Consider the following 24618-nt stretch of genomic DNA (forward strand, 5'->3'; position numbering starts at 1 on the left):
AGACCAGGGGCCCGCCGCGCGCTGGATAACGATCCGGCGGCCGGCAACTTGCTGGGCCCCCCCAGAGCCTGAGGCCCCGGTGCGCCCACACCGGCGGTAGTTCCGCCACTGATGCACAGAGACCATGGGGAAGAAAAGTAGCCACCCTCCAGAAGGACAGTGTCAGCACCAATTCAGAGATGATTTGAGGATCTACAGCTGAGTAATACACAAATAAGGTACATGTTTGTTAATAGTTAAGTTACTCGAATGCATTTTAAAGATTTAGCTCCTGAGTTTAGTGCCACTTTGAAATATCTCATAATGTGGGCTTTTTGGAGTTAAGATGCCTCTCCTAAAACTCACATTATACAAATTGAAATCAGCCATTCAAAAGTATCAATTTAATTGCACATTTTCCTTTTAAAATTTCCAAAGTATTTACTATTATGTCCACGTGTATAGCTGTACAAGAAGGTATCATACAATCGAACAAAACATTAAAGTATTGTATATTTTCAGTGAACTCATATTTTAGTTTATTACAGTGGTTATCTTAAAGTAATTTTTATATGACTTCACATAGACTGGTCGGAGCTTACAGATAGGCTATGGTAACTCAGATAACCACTCTGTACCAGTGGCTTAACAATCACCATAGCGACCCAGGCGGCCGCTATGGGGCCTGGCCAGGACATCCCCCTGATGGCGTGCGGGTCGCCTGGGTCGCTATGGCAACTCAGGCTGCTGGATGTCACTGGGGGCTGTGAGGAGGAATGCGCCGCTATTCACATGTGCAGCGGCACGTTCCTCCTCACAGCCGCTGCTGAGTCAGTGACAACCAGCAGCTTCAGAGGATTTGGCTGGGCCCGTCGTTGGCAGCGATGGAGAAGGCCGGTCCCAGCGATCGAGGAGGGGCTTAGTGATGGGGGAGGTGGGGCCTGGCGATCAAGGAAATGGGGCCCAGTGACGGAGGAGTCGGGGCCCGCAAGCGATCGTGGAGGAGAAGGAGGCAGACAGAGGATCTGAGCAGACAGGTAAGAGGGCTTGACCGCCCACCTTAGACCCTGCAGAGCCCGCCATAGAGAGTCTATGGCGGGCTCTGCAGGCTCACCCTCAGGTGGGCTGTTTGGGTTATCAGGTGGGCTTAACTAGAAATCACAGGGTCCCATACAAAATTTTGCTATGGAGCCCTGTGATTTCTAGTTACGCCCCTGTTCTGTACAACTGTGTTAAGCTGACGAACATCTCAAAATGCACAACATGTTGGACCTTGACGCTGTTGGGCTACAAAAGCAGGAGACCATGTCAGGTTCTACTCTTTTCACCCAAGAACATAAAGCTGAAGCTGCCGTGGGCACAGGCTCATCAAAACTGGGTAGTTGAAGGCTGGAAAATGTAGCTTGATCTAATGAATCTGGATGTGTTAGGCACACACAGAAGGTTATTATATATAAATCCAATACTTTTAAGATGTCCTAGAATGGGAGATGTGCAGCATGAATCCGCAGAATTTGTGTGATGCAATCATGTCAGTATGGACCAGAATCTTAAAGAAATGTTTGTGGGATGTGAAATCCATGCCAGAAATGATTGAGGCTCATGGTTTTGAAGGCAAAAGGGCGATGCTTTAATAAATTGTTAGGAGAGTGCGTATATATATATATATAACTCAGTGTATTTAGCTGTTTGCCTGAATATTAGCTTAATTTGTAATGTTTGGTATTGTTCCATTTAATTGCAAAACTGTACATAATGGTAAAGAATATTCCCTTACCGCCCCAAGCAAACACTGAGATTCACGGGCCGCTCCACAACAGCCAAAGGAGCCAATCAGCATCATCAATGCACCGGCTCCTACCAGCACATAGAGTCCTGTGGGATAGAACAAAATATAAATGAATCATATGTTATTCGAACAAAATCTAAGAAATACAAATAATAGAAAAAGGAAATTGAATAAAGAAGAAGGAAACAAACCAACATTTTAATGTTCCCTCCCCTTTCCTTCCCATGACTCTGCATCCATGCATACATTGTATCATAAATCAGAGTGTAAATCCCTTTTTTTAGGGGTTTTTCCATGTGGTAATGTGACTGCACATCTCCAATTTTTTATTCCGGATGCAGCTGATGCCCCGGCTCAGAGAAGACTCTTTCCCCTGCCGACAATGACTAGAGCTGTGGACACAGGCGGGTGATGCACTATGGAGTTCATCCCTCGTTTTTTTTTCCCATCGACGTCAATGGAAGCGATAGGAAACATGCGACAGAAGCATATCGCACATTTTTGCGTGCGTTTTTGTCCATTGACCAAATGTCTCTGCCAGTGAAAAGGCATGTCTTCATGTGCGTGTGTTTATCGCGCGCAAAAATGTGCAAATTGAGCAAAAATGTGCAAAGCTAGCAGAAAACGTGCGTAGAAACACGCAAAAAACGATGACGTGTTGGTGCAAACGAGACTCCCTAATGGACCTTTGTTGTGATAGGCTGCCTCACTGACTAATAGGTAGGCTCAGGAGAGGAGTGACTTATATCATCAGCGGCTATATCCCTGGATCATTTTGACGTGCCGTTTCACTAATGGTAATAATGGTATCAGTCATGTCCCCCCTTTCCTCGAGGTTGTACATATGAAGTTCCTGCAGTCTTTACTGATGTATTTTGACTCTCAGGCCTTGCACCATTTTTTTTTGCCCATCTCTGGATTCTCTCTTTCTTATTAACAGGGAAAATACAAGGTGTAAGGATGCTTTAACTAAGAAATATTTGGTTCCACCTGGAAGGAAAGATGAACTGTTTCTATGCTAGTGAAACTGGTAAAGGGCAAATAAGATTTTGACAGATCAACACATCTAATAAGTTGGAGCACAAATGTGGAAGCAACAAAGCATGCGCACAGTCTTTAAGCATCTCCTGCAGCATGTCTCATCATAGCTTGTAGCATGCCTGCCAGTCCCTAACCATCTCTTGTAGCATGCCTATCAATCTCTGACCATCTCCTGCCACATGTCTACAGTGTCTAACTGTCTCTTGTAGCATCCTTGTAGTCACTGGCCAACTCCTGCAGCACAGTGGCTTAGTGGCTAGAGGTTCTGCCTTACAGCGCTCGGGGTCCCTGGTTTGAATCCTGATCAGGACACTATCTGCGTAGAGTTTGTATGTTCTCCCCTTGCTTTTGAAGGCTTCCTCTGGCAGTTTCCTCCCACACCCCAAAAACATGCTGCAAGGTTAATTGGGTTCTGTCTAAATAGGCCCAGTGTGCGATTGGGACCTTAGATTGTAAGCTCCTTAAAGGGCAGGGACTGATGTGAATATGCATTATGTAAAGTGCTGGGCAAATTATCAGCGCTATATAGATACCTGTAATAAATATATGTCTACAGTCTCTAACCATCTCTTGAAGGATGTCTGTAGTCTCTAGCCATCTCCTGCAGCACATCTACAGTATTTAACCATCTCTTGTAGCATGCCTGCAGTTTCTGACCATATCCTGTTGCATGTCTGCAGTCTCTGATAGGGATGTCCAGATACCAGATCAGATACCAGTGCCGATACTTGGTATTTTCACGAGAACTACCAGGGTTGCGGCAGTTGCAGCTGTCACCTGACTCTGGCGCTCCACCACTGTCCTGAAATCATTAGTCTGTATTGTTTTAGAAAAACTGTCACAATAAACAAAAATTTATCCATACTTGTGCTTGTAAGTACTTGGGCAAGTATCAGTACTTGTACTTGGAAAAATGGTATCGGTGCATCACTTATATATATATATATATATATATTTATGATAAAATAAATAATGTAATAAAACCAGACATGTACAAATCCCAGAAGCTCCGTATGCTCCTTACAAATGACAGCTGCTTCCTAACTTAACATGCTGCAAGGTTAATTGGGTTCTGTCTAAATAGGCCCAGTGTGCGATTGGGACCTTAGATTGTAAGCTCCTTAAAGGGCAGGGACTGATGTGAATATGCATTATGTAAAGTGCTGGGCAAATTATCAGCGCTATATAGATACCTGTAATAAATATATGTCTACAGTCTCTAACCATCTCTTGAAGGATGTCTGTAGTCTCTAGCCATCTCCTGCAGCACATCTACAGTATTTAACCATCTCTTGTAGCATGCCTGCAGTTTCTGACCATATCCTGTTGCATGTCTGCAGTCTCTGATAGGGATGTCCAGATACCAGATCAGATACCAGTGCCGATACTTGGTATTTTCACGAGAACTACCAGGGTTGCGGCAGTTGCAGCTGTCACCTGACTCTGGCGCTCCACCACTGTCCTGAAATCATTAGTCTGTATTGTTTTAGAAAAACTGTCACAATAAACAAAAATTTATCCATACTTGTGCTTGTAAGTACTTGGGCAAGTATCAGTACTTGTACTTGGAAAAATGGTATCGGTGCATCACTTATATATATATATATATATATATTTATGATAAAATAAATAATGTAATAAAACCAGACATGTACAAATCCCAGAAGCTCCGTATGCTCCTTACAAATGACAGCTGCTTCCTAACTTTAGAATTTGTCTCTAGTCTAGTCCTGGAGCTGGAAAAGTATCTGTACTTGTACTTGAACTGAGTATGGCACTTGGTATCTGAACATCCCTAGTCTCAGAGCATTTAATTTACTGAATATTAAGGACAGTCTTTTGGTGATGTCAGGGGCCATACCTGAGCTACTGAAATGAAGCTTCCAGAAGAAGATATATCCCTCAATGCAAAGCGAGACTCATGGGACTAATTACGATGTGCCCACATCGCTTGGTGGGATAAATGGGAAGTGCTTATGCCGTGCCAAAGTAACTTTGCAGTTAATGTTTTGCAAATAAGCTTCCTCATAGCAGACACATTGACTAAATTAGATTGGAATTCATTACTTTTCTAAATATTTTCCACAGAAGTATAGATTATGGTTTGTTCCCATTTTGGATGAAGATAATGATCAGAGGAATCATTTGCTCTAATCTTACAAATGACTCACATAGCTGTAGTGAACTGACATTTGTCATTAGAAAATGGTAATTAGTGAGGTAGACAGCAGTCTAAGACAGCATGGCACTGCAAAATTAGACAGAATAAAATCTATCTGTTCAGTAGTAACATGCAATGTAATTTGGGCGACAGCTGTATGTGAAATGTTACCACAGGACAGACTGGAAACTGGAAGGAGATCTATCCCTGGGGAAGTCCCAGGATTCATTGCTATGTTCACACCCACCTTCTGCCAATTTGTGTCTGAGGACCATTCTATTTTTTCCATCGGTGGCTCATGCATATATTTACAGCTACGGTGTCTGGGCCTGCACCACTACTGTATCAGTTTTCAGACACATAAAATCTTCTATCAAACTGAAAGATTTTTCTGCATTTGTCAGAAATCTGAATAAATCCCCAACCAGCTGAATAGGAAAATACCAAAAAAAGTCAAAAATGCTTTGAAAAAAAAAAAAGTTTAACTCACTGCCAAGGCCTTTTGTGCGTTTTTTTGCAGACATGTTATAATCCATATTTTAGGCCTGAAAATTACTTAAAAGGCCCAAACATTATATATTCACTGAAAGCAAAGATCCTATAGACTAAAATGGGGACAGTTGTACATTTTTGTGTTGCATGATATTAGCACAACTCTTTATCGAACCCAATTATGTTGTAAAAAATTTACTTAAGTTAATTTTAGTGCACAAAAACACAAACTAATACCCTTTTAAAAAATATATATATATATAATAGATGAGGTTACGATGAGTAAAGAGATACCCAACATGTAAAAAATTGCGTGCGTCCGCGAAAGGGCAGCAAAAAACGGCTTCCCAAATTGTCCATGGGTGATGTTTTTAAAGCCTGTACAGGTCATCAGGTTAGAAATATCCATGAATATTTGCCCCAGAATTATTGCTCTTGCTCTGGCACATGCGGTAATATTTAACATGGATAGCACTATTGTTTTCGTACGTAGGCACACCCAACGCATGTTTCCGATAATACGCGCATGCTCGGGGGGGTGGGGGACTTTAAAAAAAAAAGTGTTTTATCTTTACATTTCATTTATTTGAATGAGAACTATGGAGTGAGTGATTTACACTAATCCTCATAGTTAGAGCCGACCTGTGACATTGAAACTGTCACAAGTTGACTCTAGATCAGGAAATGAGTGAACACATTCCGTCGCTCACTCACTTCCCGATCATCTCCCTCCAGAGAGCGGTGACACCCGACAAGCTGGTCCCAGGCTCGCAGAAGGGGCAGCAGAGCCCAGGAAGCAAGGCAGGGGTGTCGGACAGGGGGAGGGGGCACGCTTCAGCGGCCTGTGGAAGTGATATGGCGGCAGCTTAGCCACCAGAATTGCTTACAGTGTAAAGCCGACAGTGGGCTTTACATATGTAAACAGAGTATGCAGCAGAATGGTTAAACATCTACTTTGCGGGACTATTAAAGCTGAATTCCAGCCTCTACCTGCAGTCTTGCACAGTTGTACATGCTCCTATCTTGTACTAAATTTGCCTACTCTCATTTAACTGCACACTGTTAGTTTCTCTCCCCAGGGAAGCTCACAAAGCTCTTTCCTCACCGGCATTACTTTCCCTGCCCCACCCTTTCATTCATTGTATTTCAGTTCTTTCAATCATGGGGTCTTAGTACCACATGAGGGCAGCTTGCCTAGGAATGGCCACTTTTCCAGACTGACGTCAAGGCATTTAGAATTTTGCATAATTCCTCCCAAGATGCAGCCCACTGCTTGCATCAGGTCTGAGGATTCTTGAGAGGAGCGCTGAAGCAGGGTGTTCTGATGTTTTCAGGAACATGGCAATAATCAGTTAGGGGGATGGGAGGTGGGTTAGTTTTATCCTGGACATAAGAAACTTAACAAGTGTGTCATGGACACTTTAAAAGGGGATTTATACCTTATACATTTTGTTGTTAAATAATATAAAGTGCCAAAATTTCAATTTTTCATGCATATATTAAACATACAATGCTGTAAGGAGGTACTGCATAAGCTGAATTACATATCGGCATAGATAATCCACCAATTATCATGAATAAAAATCTAAGTTAGACCACTCTGACCTAACTTGAGTAAATACCGTATTTGCCGGCGTATAAGACGACTCGGCGTATAAGACGACCCCCTACTTTTTGTGTTAAAATATAGGTTTTGGGCTATACTCGTCGTATAAGACGAGTATAGCCCAAAACAATGTTTAAATGCACTTACTAACCTCCTTGGCCGTATTCCCGAGTGTGGCTCGGGGGTTAATTTTCAGTACCATAAGTGTTAACCCCGAGCAACACTCGGGATTACAGTCTCTTACCTTGTCCAGGATCCCCGCAGCGTCCTCCATCTTCCGTCCTTCAGCTACTACCGCGCTGAGCCAATCACGGAAGACTTTGTATTCATTAACACAAAGCCTGCCCTGATTAGCTGAGCCAATCACGGCAGGCTTTGCATTCATTAATACAAAGCCTGCCGTGATTGGCTCAGCGCGCTATACTGTATGCAGCCGAAGCTACATACAGTATATCGAAGTATACCTGGCGTATAAGACGACCCCCGATTTTCGGGAGATTTTTTTAGGTCTCAAACCCCGTCTTATACGCCGGCAAATACGGTATCTGAAGATCTTTGGTCTTTGTGGCATTTCAGTTCCTGCTGACCTTTGGCAGCCCTTTCAGTAATGCTTCTATGCATGACCTCCCATATTTCCCCATAATTGGTGCAAGAGGAGGCAATGAATGATAAGAAAGAACATTGGTTTAGCCACCACTCTAAGCTCACTCCCATAATGGACTACAATCCAACCTTTAGTTTACTCATTTGTGTATAACATACACAGGACCATTGGGAACAAAAGTAGCCACCCTCCAGAAGGAAGAACAGTGTCTGCATGAATTTGAGATGATTTGAGGATCTACAGCTGAATGATTTCCAAGACTAGACTAGAGAAAAACTCAAAAGTTAGGCAACTGTCATTTTAACCACTTGAAGTCCGCGGTGTTAAATCCCCTTCCCATCCAGGCCATTTTTCTGTATTCAGCGCTGCGGTACTTTGACTGACATTTATTCCGTCATGCAACGCTGTACTGAAATACATTTTATACCATTTTTTTGGGGACAGATATAGATTTCTCTTGGTGGTATTTAATCACCACTGGGGGTTTTATTTTTTACTATATTAAGGACAAATTACAGAAATTTAAAAAAAAAAAACTGTTTCCCCTATATTAAATTTATAAAACATTTATTATTACCCAATTTTTCGGTAAAATATAAGAGACAGGGTCACGTCGGGTAAAAAGACACCAAACATGTCAAGCCTTAAAATTGCACGCGCCCGCGAAACCTCAAGAAACTACAATACCCAAAATTGGCCATAGGCGACGCTTTAAAAGCTCATCAGTTTAGTGTTATCAGTGATTGATGGCCCTAAAATGATTGCTCTCACTCCGACGTTTGTGGCGATATGTAAAATGTGTAGCGCAATTGTCGTTTTCGCGTGCTGACCCATCTGACGCATATTTACGTTTATATGTGCGTAAACGTGGGGGTGGGGGACTTAAACATTTTGGGGGTTTTTTTGTAAACTTTTTTTTAGTCAAATAAAGTTTTATTCGTATTAAACAGGGTAAAAACATATAACATACATAGCACATTTTCAGGGTACATACAGGTATACAGGCAAGTTGGTCCACAGGACCTAATACACTCAAATGGCTCCTTATGGGAGGGGTATCTTCGAGCCATAGTAACCAACGATGAGCTTAGAGCGATAAAAAGCATATGATCATCCATGCCGGCCACGCCCCGTAAACTTTTTTTTATATGTGACTTATTTTTTTAAACTTTTTTTATTTATATTTATTTATTTTTTACTCTTATTGTTATTGCTATTACATAGGGGGATATAATCCCCCTATGTAAATGCCCATTTCCTATAAGTTCAGCCTGCTTACATTCCCACCGGGCTCATAATACTTATAGTACTCCAAAACTCCAAAAACATAAATTTATGCTGAATTTGAATGGATTGTGATGTACTTTGGTAGTTGCACCATACCATATGGGGCACCAACAGCGACACTTTGGTAAAGGAGCTAAAGCTTAGTAGTAGTTGGAAAAGCATCACAGCAGGTATGGCCTTCATTAGGCCAGGGCACATGTACTGCAATTAGGCTTTCATCTACAGTGCTCCAGTTCTAGCATTGTCTCTGTTTCCAGGCACATTTCAAAACTATCAAGGAGTGCAGCTTTACTATGATAATATGTATGTGTGAAGCTTTTTAAGCCCCTTTATACTTTTGTCACACAGAGTCCATGTGCAATGAAAGTGTCCTAACTGTGCACATGCTGTAAGTGAATGCATACGGAAAGAAATCGATACTAAATGGCATTTAATTACAGTAAATTCTGTCTTACAAAATATTCGTAATTGCATTCAATGATTCAACCTCCATTTAGCAGTAGGTATCCATCTTGAAGATTGCAAACTACAGCTGAACTAAAACTTCAGCTCACAGTATATAAGCATTATAAAAAATATGCTTGTACAAATGGTCCATTGAAACCTGGGTCCTCTTCATGTAAAATATTGGAATGTTTTGTTTCCACTGCTTGAGGGGGTTCATGATGCTCATTTATCTTGTATGGCCCCGAGTAAAAAAGTAAGATATTAACTCACAAATGTCTTACTTACTTTTAGTAGTTTCTTCTTTCTATGACTAATTTGTCTACCTAAATAATTATTCTTATGGCACACTGTTTATTAATGATATATAGAGCTATTATAGGGTATCCATTCACACATGTGTCGTATTTAATAGTCTGCATTGACATGTGGTATTTGGGCCACACATTTTTAATGTGCCTCTGACTGGAGAAGGAGCATTGTCATGATGTCAACACCCCTTGTTCAATCATAGAAAGTCTAGTACGCATTGATAAAACTACTAGGCGTTTGCTCAATGAACGCTGTGCCGAGCAAGCGACCCTCTGCATTTCAACAGCAGAGGGGGAGACGCTCAGCACAGTGACAGTATAGGACCTGGAAATTCACTGTAAAGCACTGTAGAAGCTGTGGCTACTACAGTGTTTTACCGGATCCCTGTGGCCCATCCAGGGATAAATTATGTATACTTACATTGTGCCAAGCTGCACCAATGTAAGTATACATAAATCTTTACAGCTTGTTAGTGTTGTTAGTGATCTTTGTCCAATCATCTATTCAGTGTACAAAAATGGAAATTCTATCCAATGCACTTCTCCAATGAGACCTTCTTTTAGTTTCATTAGATCATGTTAGAGAGCCATCCCCTTTGTGATTCCAATTAGGAAGTTGTTAGTAAATGAACTTGGCTAGAGCTTCCTGTATATGCACAGCTTAGGCTTGCTGAGATATGGATGTAAATGCCTCTCGTACATTGTTAATCAGCAGTATAAGGCCCCCTTACATCTGTGGACAATGAAAGAAAAAATGCCTGCGTGATAGTGCTGGTCACCAGAAATGCCACTACTATATTGGTGACCTGTGTAAATGCCCCTTTTACAGTGGAGGCTAGTGTAAATGCCCATGTTATGTTACACTGGTAGTCAGTGTCAATGCCTCTTAAATTGGTGGTCAATGAGAGTGAAAAATGCTCCCTTTTTTGCATATTGCCTCCCACTGTTCATCAGTAAGGGGACATTCTCCCTCTCTTTGATCTCCCACGTGACTCTCTGTGACCACAATGTAAACATATATTCTTTTGACCACCAATGTAAGAAAGTGTTCTTCTTCTCATGGACGTAGAACAGAAAATTCCCTCTTACATATGTGATCAGTGGGAGAGAAAATGCTATCTTACACTGGTAGTCAGTGGGTGGAACACACAGAAAAAGCATTGGTGTCAGTGGTCCCTTACCGGAGAGAGGAAGAGAGAAAGAATCCTTCTTCTCTGGTCCAACCGTTAACTCAGCAATATGACATTAAAGTCAGAATTATAAAGTTCCCATCCAATGGGAGATCAATCTGCTCAGGAACTATGGACCCACTGTGGACACCAGGAAAGGGTTGGAAGGTAAAGAGAGTTATGCATAGCTTTGCCATTCCACCATCCTTGCACCCAGTGTCCCACCAGGCCCCCTGAGCCTTAGGCCATAAGAACTCTGCTGAGAATCATTTACATCTTAACTGGCCACATAACACAACCCAATGTAAACAGAATAAAACAGTTTTGTTTCTATGAAAAAAACACAAACTATTTATGGAGTCCCTATTTTACACATATACAGTAGTAGAATCTAAAAAAGTGTAACCTGTGTGAGACTCCTTAGAATGGTTTTGCTTTTAATGGTGATGGATCACACACACTGGCTGTCGGGATCTTAAAGTAGGCTGAGCACAGAAGATAAAATATTCTGGGTGTCTGGCTTAGGAGTTTGACCGATTCCATGTTAGCAACCATCCCAGCGTCAGATAACAATTAATTTTAAGAGATCTTAGCTCTGACATTTGGAACTTTTAGAAACGGTTTTGCTCAGTTCTACTGAACTTCCACCAAAAAATATGTTTTTAGAGATAGAATTATAACTTAATTTCCAAGACAGGAGGGGGGCCTGAAAGGTAAATGCCTCTTTCTACAAATCCCAGGAGCTCCATGTGCTCCTTTTTTTTATAAATTCTGTTTATTTGGCAAGTTTTCAAATATAACACACAGAGGTAGACATGTACGGGATCAACTTCCCGTCATACAAAGAGTGGGCGCAGCCACTACAGTTAGAACGTAGGACTAACACGTAAGAGTATAAACAAAGGCATACACCGGTGGTAATGAAAAAACAATGAAAAAATTATGGAAAAAAAAAACAAAATAGAAAAGATGCCGTAAATATAGGATAGCAGACAGAAGATAGAGGATATCCACCCTGTGTCATGTATGAACCCGGATGCCCCCACCATGGTTGCAGCCTGCTGGTCAGCCGCCTATTCGGGCTTCGTGCCCGCGAGGACCTTGCGGGGTCTCCGGTGGATACTACTGTTGCCGTAGGGGCATCGGCAGGAGGGTTGTCAGCCCACCTGGGTAGGTGTCTCCCCGAAAAGGTCCGATTTAGACTCTTCAGGTCCAGTCTCCTAGTGGGACCAGAAGACTGAAGAACCGCCTCAGGCTCCCCGCCAGGTGGGCTGTTGAATATTGAATTTCTGTCAGCTGGGCGGTGGGAAGAAAGAAAGAAGGAGAAGCAAGAAGGATTGGACATGGGAAGGGAAAGAGAGGGATTAGGAAAGGGGGGGGGACGACCCAGAGGGAATGTATATCGAAGGGGGGGTGTATATATATATGTATTGGGGGGGGGAGAATGTCTGGAGTAACCACCAGAGTGTCGGACTCGGCCGGTCCCGGTGAGTGAGACCTCAGGAGGGAGGGATCAGGAGGCGGGGAGCCCCGTCGGCGTGTGCCATGAGAGGGGACTCGTGCGGCCTCGGAGGGCGCCGTCCTAGGCCTACCTCGTTCCGTGGGTGCCGGAGTTCGCAGGGTAAAAAACTGTTGCATGGAGGCATCGGGTGCCGGGTTTTTCGGTCCCCCGTCCTTCCGACGTTTAGACATAGCGGGATCCGGATTGTAGCAGCTGTAGGTCAGTGATGTGAATGCTCTTGGTACGCTGAGGCCGCGGAGCTCTCAAGTCGAGTTCCTCACGCCGCCATAGCCAGGACACGCCCCCGTAAATGCCTCTTAATAACACCCATGCTGTCACTTTTCGCTGCTAAAAGTTCATTTTCTTTTGTACTGAGCCTGATCTCCAAAATCTCCATATCAGCTAGGATACAGAGTCAAAGGCAATTGCAATCTCTTTTTCTATGGATAAAATGATAAGAATGGAAGGCTGCCAATAAATGCCTTTTTTTATTCACCTTAGCAACAGAGGTGATTAGAGAAGACAGCTAGAATGAATTCAGCAAGAGAATTATTGGCCTTCAACAAACACGATGCCTTTCAAGTGCATTTCAGGATTAACAAAGCAGCTTCAATGTAACTTGAATATCTGCAGCTAAATGCATCAGAATTTTAAGCAGACAAAAATACTCTTGCTTTTCTTTTGGAAAAAATGAGCTCCATGGGAAATACTGCAAAATTCTTCAGCACAATTAATTATACATCTTTCAAACATTGCAGTTCAGTTTTGGAACTATCCATGTTATGCTAATGACAGATTGCATTTGAAGCCTTGTTCTGATGAGGATGGGAATACAGTGTCTTTGTTTAGATTCACTGCATGCAGGTTATACTTACATGGTTATACAATCACGACAAGATTATGCATCACACTGTTACCCCTGTACTCATTGCTTCTTTAGTGATAATATTCCATTGGCCTTGCAAAAAAAAACGTTAATCATTCTACGCAAGGCATTCAAGTGACTCACTATCACTCATAAGCCACTTTGTAGAGACTAGGTAGGTTACAAAATAAACTATAGACGCATGCTATGACTTTTTGAGTATACTGTACTTTGTCAGTCTAAACATCATATTTTTCCTATAACTTAAATTATAGCTGAATCTGCTTAATTCATTATTTCCCATATTGATTACGCGTATACATATCACATGGACCTTTTCAGAGTACAATTTGATCAATCCCAGATTATAGATTACAAAACTATGGTGCATTTGTTTTCTCTTGGGATGTAATTTGCCTTCTTTTACAAAACAACATCATTCTTACTAACTGGAACAGTTTTAAAGTGAACCTGTACTTTGCTCATACAGGACAAAATAAAGAATCCACTTACTGTAAGGTGCCTTTAAGAGCATTCACCTAACTTTCACTCACTTCTCTGCCTCACCGAACATCTGCTAGAGCCTATGGGTCTGATCGCAGTCACATGGAAAGGGGAAGCACAGCATGAGGACGTCGAAACTGACACAGGACTTTTCGGGCATTCTGTTAGCAGATCAGGAAAATGGGGAAATGAAAAGGTAAGTAAATCACCTTACAGTGTGCTTTGCCCACTTAAAGCAATTAAAGCCCCTTTCTTCTTCCTGGGAAAGATGGAACTGTTACTTACACAAATGGGGAGCATATGATTTACCCCATGTAGCAGTAGCAGTGCTTGCTGATTGGCCCAGAGCATTTAAATGGGAGAAGGTAGTAGGTCAGCGCTCTGCAAGCCCCCACTGGAAATACAATTTTAGATTAAACTGGGCAGGTTTTCTTAATAGCTACAGCTAAATGGAGCGAGCATAGAAGCAAAAGGAAGGTAGTTCTATGCTGCTGGGGAGCCCTTCAAAGTAAAACAGAATGGGCAAAGTATGGGTTCACTTGTACATGACATACTTTAAGCCTTAAGGTCCTTAAAAATTGACTTTGTATCCTACAAATACTATAGTATATAGGAAGGATGAAAAAGTCAAACAAGGGTCTGGTAAACCCCTTTATGTTATGAGTACAAGTATACTTTAATGTGACACTAAACCCAGGAGTTAAATCTTACAAATGCATTCTAGTACCTTAACTATTAACAAAAATGTATCTTATTTGTGTATCACTCGGTTGTAGATCCTCCAATCATGTGTGCTGACACTGTCCTTCCTTCTGGAGGGTGGCTACTTTTGTTCCCCATGGTCCCTGTGTGTGTTGTAAAGTAGCCACAACTCCAAGCTCACTCCTCTGATGGACTACAATCTCGCTACAAATTAGTAAACTAAACTTGAGATTGTAGTCCATCATGGGAGCAAGCTTGGAGCGGTGGCCACATTACAACACACACAGGGACCATGAGGAAGACAAATGTTTTATGTGATAATAATGACAGTATAAGCCGTTAGTGTACAGAAGTCATGTTCTTAGAAGAGACCCACAGAACAGGAACAGGAAACGCATCACAGGAAACAAGTGCCACAGAGATGAATCATAGAGTTGCATATAAACAAAACATAACACTCATAACAAAAAGTAGCCACCCTCCAGAAGGAAGGACAATGTCAGCATCAATTCAGAGATTATTTGAGGATCTACAGCTGAGTGATGCACAAATAAGATACATTTTTGTTAATAGTTATTGTACTTGAATGCATTTTTAAGATGTAACTCATGAGTTTAGTGTCACTTTAAGTCTTTACCAAAGCACGCTGCCAAGAAACATCATAAAAATCATACACAGGACAAAAGAAATTAGTCATAAATTCAATTTAGCAGTGCAGTCAGTGCTCTGGGTTCTGCATTCATGAAATGGATGGTCTCCACTTTGCATTCATAAAACAACACTTTTAGTCATGCTGGTAATTCCTGCAGCTCTCTGGACAGACCACTGACTACAGAATGAAATGAACACTTCCAAATTGAAACACAATAGAATATTCACTTGATAAACACTGTACTCTATATAAACGTAATTCACTACATGAGAAGTAAAAGTAAAAGTAGTTATTGACATTTAAAAGATCTGACAAGGATGAGTACAATGTGACAGTGTCTGTTCCGTCCTATCTGTAGTCTGCTGCTAGGAAGTAAAAAGAGAGTAAATTAGGTGCCTTTATTCTTATTTTTATCATGAAAATCTCTGCTGACATGCAGGAATAACAATACATGATGCCATTTCTCTCTAACTCAGTTCATGAAGAGATTAATTAAAAGCTTCTTCTCTGTTTTTCAAAACTGAAAACTGAAAGTACTTCTAACACTCATATTTTCAAGTTTTTCCTGTTTAATGTTTACAGGGCTTGGTGTTGCAACCAATGTTAAAAGCTATCCAACCAAATGAATTACACTCAATCAACCTTCCATCATTTACTGAACACCTATTGACCTATTCCATCATTTACTAACCCCCTTTAAACCCCCAGCCATTTTATCAACCCCTCAGATAGTCCCACTGACCCTTGGGAGTCAATATTGACCACTATGGGAAACCATGATCTAAAGGGAGCCTCATAGAAACTAATCATGTACAATGTCCAAATGCCTGAGCTAGAGGTTCATAAACATCTACACTTGGGGAGGGTTTCTATTACATACTTTATTAACTGTTAATAAAAAAAAATCTTTTGAAATAAAACAAGGACACTGAAAAGGACACATAATTATCTTATATTTTTCTAAGACTATTATTTCGGTAGACCAATCTAGGATTGTTTTGATGATAGGAAATGATTTGCAAAATTTACTGAATGGAAGAAACACAAGTTTAATGGTGTGTGCAACCAAAATCTTAGCGTTTGTACTGACAAACACAGCTAAGAAAACCAGATGTCTACAATTCTGGCTTTGTAACAGCTTAGGGCTGAGCAGAAACCTGGATCAATAGATTTCTTGAAAGTTTATTTTATATGGAACACAAAAAAAACTTAAAGACTGTGTTTTCACCCACATTTTCTTTCTCTATCACTTTATTTATAATTAGAAGTTCTGAAAAATGGATAATTATACATTCAATGTATAACATTCAATGTGAAAAAAAAGTCCCCTTTCAGCAGGACGTAAGATGCTTTGTGTGTATAAAAGGCTGGATTTCAGGTCTCTTTAAAAAGATGAAATAGCTGTTTGCTCTGTGTTTGTAAGAATTAGCATCTAGCTTACACAGGCACTACCACCAGTGGTCTAGCACTATCATTATTTTACCACCAGTGGTGTAACACTATCATTAGTTTCTTCACCACAGAATCCATGTTGGCTATCTTGACCAGAGTGTAGTGTAACTGAGGTACCAGTTGGTCAACTTAACTTATTTTTCTACTTTTTATTCAGAACCTGTCATTTAATATTAGAAATGCCTTCTTCCAGTACTCTATTATACTAGATGGCTATAGCTGTTCTAGAATGAACAATGGCACTATATATACAGGAACCAAATCCCTCCATCCCTCTTGTTGGTCTGATTTGCAGATATCTATGAAAATGTATTATTTAACTACCAAAATGTTAGCCCTCATTCACACCTACTAAGTAGCTGTGATTTAGAACTCCTGCAGCAACCTGCGATTTCCTGCAGCAGAAACTACAAATCTTTTGTTTATAAGTAGAAGCAGTCCCCTTTTCAAGTTAATGACAGCAGCTGCATTTGAAAGCGGAAGAATGCTGACACACTGAACGTAATCGTATGTAATACGATTACATGCGGTTAGGAACCAATTTCTATCCCTGGACGCACTGATCGTGCGTCCAGGGATAGTGAACTCTTCCTAACCGCATGTAATCGTATCACTTCATTAACTTGAATTGCTAACAGCTGTTGCTTGTAGATGGAAGATTTGGACTTTCTGCTGCAGGAAATCACAAGTTTCTGCAGCAGGAAATCCTAATCTCATCTGCTTGGTAGATGTGAATGAGGCCTTCTTCTGCATTAAAACCTTAATTTGATCTCTTAATTACCTTGTATACTATTGTGTAAAGCCAATATAAAGGAAAAGTAATTGAAAAAAAAACAATTTGGGTTTTAACAAGGGATGCACCGATACCGATACAAGAGTATAATACAAGAGTACTCGTACTCGTGCAAATACTCCGATACAAAAAACAAGTACCTGTGCCGCGTTCGCCATCCAGGGACCCGAAACCGCCGCACACAGGACCTCCATCACGTCTTTAATTAAACAAGATGATCCTAAACAAGTTGTATCGGTGCATCCCTAGTTTTAACCAATCATTTTGTCTTATAAATTCATAATGGTCCACATGCCTAGGGGTATGGCAGTGGTGTGTCCATTGCTGAAATACATTGAGCTGAAAGATAACCCTCTTTCTCAGATTTGACCTGAGATATGCATGAAATGTCAGTTGTACGGACCTACTGATCTTCTTGAGATGTGGCTTTCACTGAAGGAAACTTTTGCATATGCAGTACATTTTGCCATTATATACGTAGTTTGAATTAACCAAATTTGTCTCATGTTTATTTTAATTTGTACAGTAAAATGATAACACTAACAGGGTTATTCAGTAAGCTGCCGAAGGCAGCCGAGTGAATAACTGAGCCGAAGTGAACAGCTCCAGCTCAGTACTGTTAATTTCAGCCGAACATCGGCTGCCTTCGGTCAGCCGAACATGCTTTGCATGAAGGACAGTAGAAGTGCAGAAGGATCAGCTGAGCCGAAGCTTCGGCAGCTCACTGTAATGCGCCTAATTGAGCTGTCAGGATCTCAACTGCAGAGGCGTGTAACATCAACTGGAGCACGTCTCCCAGGTGAGTTTAACTTGTAATTGGTGTAATCAGGCTGAGCTTCAGGCGTCACTCTCAATCATAAACGGAGAGTTTGAAGCTACTAGCATCATATATCACCGGTTAAACTTAGGTAGTAGTTGCTAGGGAATTGTTCCTGGAAATTATAAGCTTGGGAGTAATGGTAATGCAGTATATCTTCAGAGGTAGTTAATATGACACACTATGTATGCAGCATTAATGGTATAGCAGTATCTCTTAGCAGCAGTAGTTAGGCACTCTTTACATGCAGCAGTTAATGGTATAGCACTATGTCTTAGCAGCAGTAATTAAGCACACTTTATATGCAGCAGTTAATAGTAGAGCAGTATGTCTTAGAAACAGTAATCTGGCAGATTGCACATGCAACAGGTAATGGTATAGCAGTATGTCCTTGCAGCAGTAATATGGCACCCTTTATATGCAGCAGTTAATGGTACAGCAGTATGTCTTAGTAGCAGTAATCTGGCAGACTTTACATGCAGTAGGTAATGGTATAGCAGTATGTCTTTGCAGCAGTAGTCTCTAGGAGTCAGAATACACTGGCTGTGGGTACTTGCGATATTTGAAGAAAATAACCCTCCACGGGTAGACCAGAGGAGTCGGCTGTAACCGGCAGAGAGGAGATGTTCTGTCCCGGTTGATGCAGGTAGCAGGGTTCGTCCTAGGGGAGCTAGCAGGGCGCACACTCCATTAGTGGAACGCTGCTGCTATGCTCCTTCCTGGTATATATGGGGTCCGCCTTGAATGGGCGGAGTCTGCAGGCGTCTTTGCGGCCGTTGCGTTCCACTGTGGAACGCAGGCCCCGAGTCTCGCTATGGCAACGTAGGCGCTGCGCTCCAGGGTGGAACGCAAGACGCCGATTCCATTACACTCACTCGCTGCCAATCGCCCCTTTTCACATAAGGGCCGAACGGCAGTGAGTAAATAGCAAAATGCCGCTCTCGGCTATTCTGCTCGGTACCGCCATGGTACCGAGCAGAATAGAAAATCAGTGAAAATAGTCATCAAAAAAAAAAGATTAAATTTTTTTTTACAAATGTAAATAAATAGTAAAATAAAAAAAATAAAGATATTTTAAAAAATAAATAAAAGAAAAACAATTGGGCGGACCTAGCAAAGACAGCTAGCTCTGCCCAACTGTTTCCCATTGGCCGACACCTGCAAAAGTCTTCTAGCGGGTCCCGGTCAATGAATAACCATGGGGCGGAGCCGGCCGTGACGTCACAGCCGACTCCGCCTATTTGTTATTATTTAATGACAGTTCAGCATCTCCAGGTAATTTGGGGAAGCTGATCTGTCATTACAACTGGACGGAGCCAGCCATGAGATCACGGCTGGCCCTGCCCAGCTGTCATTTGCGGGGCGAGCGGCCGGCCTTCGGCAGGCCTTTTGCCCCGCTTCGGCTGCCACAGCAGCCTTCAGCTGCTGTACGGGTGTTTTGCTCTGGACTACAAATCCCAAAGATGTAAAGCTTATCCCAAGGACGAGCCCAAATGTAAAGCTTGGCAAAACTTAAATTTCTATTTAGTTGTATGTTCTTCCAGTAAAGCTCAAGGAAACTGACCCAGTAGCATTTAAAGTCCTTTATTTGGCGAAAATGCTGCGTGTACAAACTTAGTTACAGGAAAAACAAACATATAAAAAACAAACAGGCTGCTACAAACAATCACATGCACCCACCACACCCATTACACTATCCTTCTAGTACATGTAATGGTTTCTAAGAGCGGAAACACTAAAATAGTACTTATAGTGAATAGCCTGTACAGCAGCCCTTCGGTTCAACTGAACTGAAGGGCTTCGACGAGCCGAAGGATCAGCCGAAGCTATGGCTGGGTCTATCGGCTCCTTCATGAATAAGCCCCTAAATATTCATACCAAAAAAAAAAATCAAAACTGGTTTAAAGAACAGTACACCTAAAAAGCTGTATACCTAAACTCAATAGCTTACATTATTGGCATGGTTAACTGTGTGCTTTTCAAATGTGTTTTAGTACTTTTATGTCGTAAGTGAGGACTTTTTGTACATCTGGGACGTCTTCTCAGGCATTGGTTCATGTTAAAAACAGTTGTGCTTTTTTTTTTTTTAAATTGCTCTCCAGATTCAGCATGTGTACTTAAATGTGTTCCAGAATATTGTCAACACTACCGCCTTCACTTGCAAAGTTTGGGGACAAGAATTCATGTGTAGCGGATCATACATTTGATCACAGTAGGGATTAGAAGAGGTAGTATATAAACTAAATGTTGCCGTCTCTTTAGCAAGGCACGTCTCATAGTAAGAAAAATACTAAGCTATTGTACGCTGCTTTAAAGTGGAATTAGACTCCATTGCCGACACTCAGGGTTTTTGTCATAATGTGTAACAATGCTTCAGCATATTTGCATATTATGGCATGCTTACTTGACAAAGAGCCACCTCCAGCGATGACACAATGTCCCTCATTGTGTTGCTGACATATTCACCAAAGTCTTGGTCATCTTGATTGGCTGGCCCAGGATGAACTGCATGAGCACGGGAGATATTTTATCCCTGCATGGGGCAGATGACGAGATTGTACACTAAGCTGTGCATGTGTGACTGAATGTAGTTAAAAAAAAAAATTAATTGGCAGGCAGATAGGACCCTTTTTTGCAGAAGAAACATACAGAATCTCTTCTACAAAAATAAATATCTTTACATAAGAGCTTAGTTCCAATTTCAAGACTAAAGCTAGCCATACATCTTCATAATGCCTATATAAAGCCCATGGGCTGAACAAGAGAACCCAATCAATTCCACTATCTAAGTTAAAAAGCATGAGCAAAGAACCATCCCCGGCTATTGTATTCAGCAGCCGTCTACACTTTTCTTTTCAGTTTTGGATAGAATAGGAAGGGGTTAAAACCCGTCAGTTCATTTTATTGATGCCTCTTTCCTATTAGGGAGATTTCACTTCCTGTCCTGGATACACAACAGGAAGCAAGAGGAAACCTCTGTAAAGTGACGGACACAGACAGCAATAAAACCTTGACAGGAGTTCTAAGCCTTGACCTCTACTAAACTAATAATAATAACTAAAAAAAAAGTTGCCTATACATACACTAATTAATGCTTTTCACCAGAAATATGTTTTAGTGCCTTTATAGGCAGGGCAAACCTAGAATATTATCTGCATACTATCTACACCACTAGCTGTTTAACCCTTTTGCTGCCATGGACATAAGACGTACGCCCACGGCAGAGGGTCTTTTTACATTTTCACTTCCACGTGTGCTATAACATGCTTGAATAATTTTAAAGCTCGACATGTTTGGTATCTACTTACTTGATGCAACTTTATTTTTTATATTTTTACCAAAAAATGGGTATTTATATTGGGTTTGTGTGCACTAAAATTATTTTGAGTATATCACCTAACTAAAAGAAATGTGTATTTTTTCATTTTAATCACACATTTCTATCTTTAGAATATGTAAAATTAAAGTGACATTAAAGTAAAAAAAAAATGTCCCTCCCCCCCCATGTTAATGTTAGCACTTACCTTAAATGATGTCTCTTATTCCGATTTTCTTCTTCTTTCCTGATGTTTTCATCTGTCCCTCCAGCGGTGCGGCGGCTCTCCGATCCAGCGCTGACCGCTCTGTCCCTCCGATCCAGCGGTGTCTGCATGCGGGTGCATGCGTCCATAGACTTACCTTGCGTCTCTGCTCGTCTCCCGGCCCGAGAATCGGAACTGCGCATGCGCCCGCCCCAAGATCCTTTGTGGCCGTACGAGCAGTTCCTGATTCTCGGAGCGGGAGCGCGCAGCGATAACGAGGTACGTTTAAACCTAGTTAAAGCGTTTTGGTTTTTTTAAATGTCTTGCCTATATCTACTGCTTGCTAGCAGTAGATATAGGCAAAAAAACCGGAGGGTTTAGAACCCCATTAACTTTTAAAAGACTATGCACTAGAGCTTACAAGTAGTGTCTGTTCCTACCCCCACAAAATGTTTTAAAAAATAAGTATTGTATTAGGTTGGTATCATAAGTAATAAAAGAGCTATTGACAAATTGAAAGGCCTAAAGCACAAATGTAAAAAAATTGGTTTGCTCCAAATAGAGTATGCAAGTGCGCCAATTGAAGTGATAAAAAAGGTTAAAACAAACATGCCAAGTACAGAACAAGCAAAAAATTAAAGGCTATTAACAGCTTTCACATGTTCATATAAACTTTCCAAGGTAACAACTGATAAAATCATGGAAGAAGTATTGCTTACTGATGTGTCGTACTGACCTCAGACAAGAAACCTGGGCATTACTGGGAATAATTTTATTGTGAGAAGCAACCAGATAAAAGGATCCACCAAAGCATTTTGACTGAAACACACAGCTATGGCAAGTCAAAAACTAGCAGTATTTTGGAGCTATAACTTCAAGCAGTATTCTTTGTAAATTGGCTTATATACTGAAAACACCCTAAAAATCAGAAACAAATCAGGTGTGCAGAAAATCTTATGTGTGCAATAATGCAAAAGAAAAAATAATGCATACTAATGAAAGTAGCACACATTAAATTATTTTGTGAATTGACCCTATTATCCAATAAACAAGCGAGAAATTGCACATCTTAAACTAGAACTATGCGGTACACCTTTTTTTTGCATTTTTACTTTCCTTATGATACAGGAATACATTTTCCAATGCACTCCTGTAATCAAAAATTATTGATTTCGGCTAGTTCCTGACCATGGCTTCTTTCTGCTGATCTTTTGGTGTGACCCTGGCTTGCCTCCTGACTATGACTCTGCTTGCTACCCTGCCTGCTACCTGTCTTCTTGGCCACCTACCACTGCTTGTGCTGACCACGGTTCCAGCCTGCTGTGTTCCAGTGTCCTGCACAGCTGTTTCTGTGATCTGGACTTCTGGCACCCATGCCACTCTGTGCCCTCTCACTTCCTATGTTCTTTTCCTGGGGTGTCTAGAACAGAGGTGTAAGTGAAGCCCTCTTGTTATCTTGGCCTTGCACCCTATTTAAGCTGCATAGAAGTAATATGATATATGATGATCTATTTTACTACAAAAATGAACTGGTCTTAAGCAGACCTAAATGTAATTTTATAAATATGAAAACGTGACTGAAATCAAAATTTAAATACATAATCGCTGCTTGAAATAAAGTTATTTAAAGACTGAAATGGTGGCATAGAGGACTATTTTGGGGGTGACAGCAACAAAGGAGACCCAGACACTCAGTAGAAGACCAGGGGCACCGGTCCTAAGTGCTAGGGTATTGCAACATTCATGCTTCTTCTCTAGGCTCCTCTTTTCTTTGGTGCAAGCAACTGCATTAGGAGAACAACATATTTACATGTTGTTCAGACTTGCGAATAACTGCATCTGTATATGAAGTCCATGTTTTATTTACACTGCTTTTATGAGGACAGCCTGGGGCACAGCGAGCTTGGAGCGGTGGCTTCTTTCAGGGCCGTCTTTGATATTGATTGGACCCTGGGCAAACATTTTCTTGGGCCCCCCACCAAGCCAAGCCCGCTAACTGCCATGCAGTTTCTCTCTCCACCCCAACCTCCTAAATCAATTTATTAATTTTATATTTTTTTTAAATGATTGGCCCAGTAACTTAAGGAGTGTGACAATCAGCCAGCTCTGCAGATATATAAAAAATATATCTGCGATGCTCGCTGATTGTAACACTCCTGCAGTTACTGTTTGTGAATCACCCCCCTCTGCGGCATTCACAAAGTCTGATAGAAGTGACATTTCAGACCGATCAGTTGTTCTAGGCAGATATGATCGGTTCTCCTGCATTTGCGCAGTATGCCGATCTGCCCTGGAACAGTCGACAAAGCGTTGGAATGCTTGACCCAATAGGCGGTCACACATTCCATCGCTGTCCAACTGAGCCGGATTACGTTGTAATGTGTGACCACGTCACCGGTCACACATTCCAACGTAGTCACAAACTTTGATAAAACACCCACTCTGTCACTTGCAAATGTGTCCCCTGAGTAGTATCCAGTAGTGTGGGAGGAGCAGGGCACTGTGGCTCCGTCTCCCTCCAAAGCACAGGGATCAGAGCCTATCATGAATTCCTAGACCAGCCGGCCCGCCCATCTGCATCATCAGTTGCTAGGCAGACAGGGGCTGATTCAAAAAAGGTCCTGATCTTCTGATCTCTGCTGAATGTCTGCAAGGGGATCAGAGTCTGTTATTGAGCCTGTGATCCCCGTGCTCTCCCCACTCATCCTCTTGGTTTACTTAATCTCTCCCCCCTGCTGTTACTTGCAGACAGGCAGCAGATCGGGAGATCAGGACTTTTGTCTGCTCTGCCTAGCAACTGATGACGTGATGGGCGGGCCGGTGTACGTAATTATGACAGTTCGCCCATCAGCATCATCAGTTGCTAGGCAGAGCAGACAAAGGTCCCCTTTGCCGATCTCTGCTGTCTGTCTTATCTCTGGAGAGATA

General features: G+C 41.6%; 1 protein-coding gene across 1 annotated transcript in view; it reads right to left on the reverse strand.

Annotated features, from left to right (window-relative positions):
* TSPAN2 (tetraspanin 2) overlaps positions 1-24618 on the reverse strand; it is a 136078-nt gene that overhangs the window by 19361 nt on the left and 92099 nt on the right. The window contains exon 3 of the mRNA XM_018570901.1: positions 1757-1854. Within this exon, the coding sequence (XP_018426403.1) occupies positions 1757-1854 (98 nt within the window). The remainder of the gene's footprint in view (positions 1-1756; positions 1855-24618) is intronic.

This window comes from Nanorana parkeri, unplaced genomic scaffold (genome assembly GCF_000935625.1).
Source record: "Nanorana parkeri isolate BGI_ZX_2015 unplaced genomic scaffold, ASM93562v1 scaffold1626, whole genome shotgun sequence".
Lineage (NCBI taxonomy): Eukaryota > Metazoa > Chordata > Amphibia > Anura > Dicroglossidae > Nanorana > Nanorana parkeri.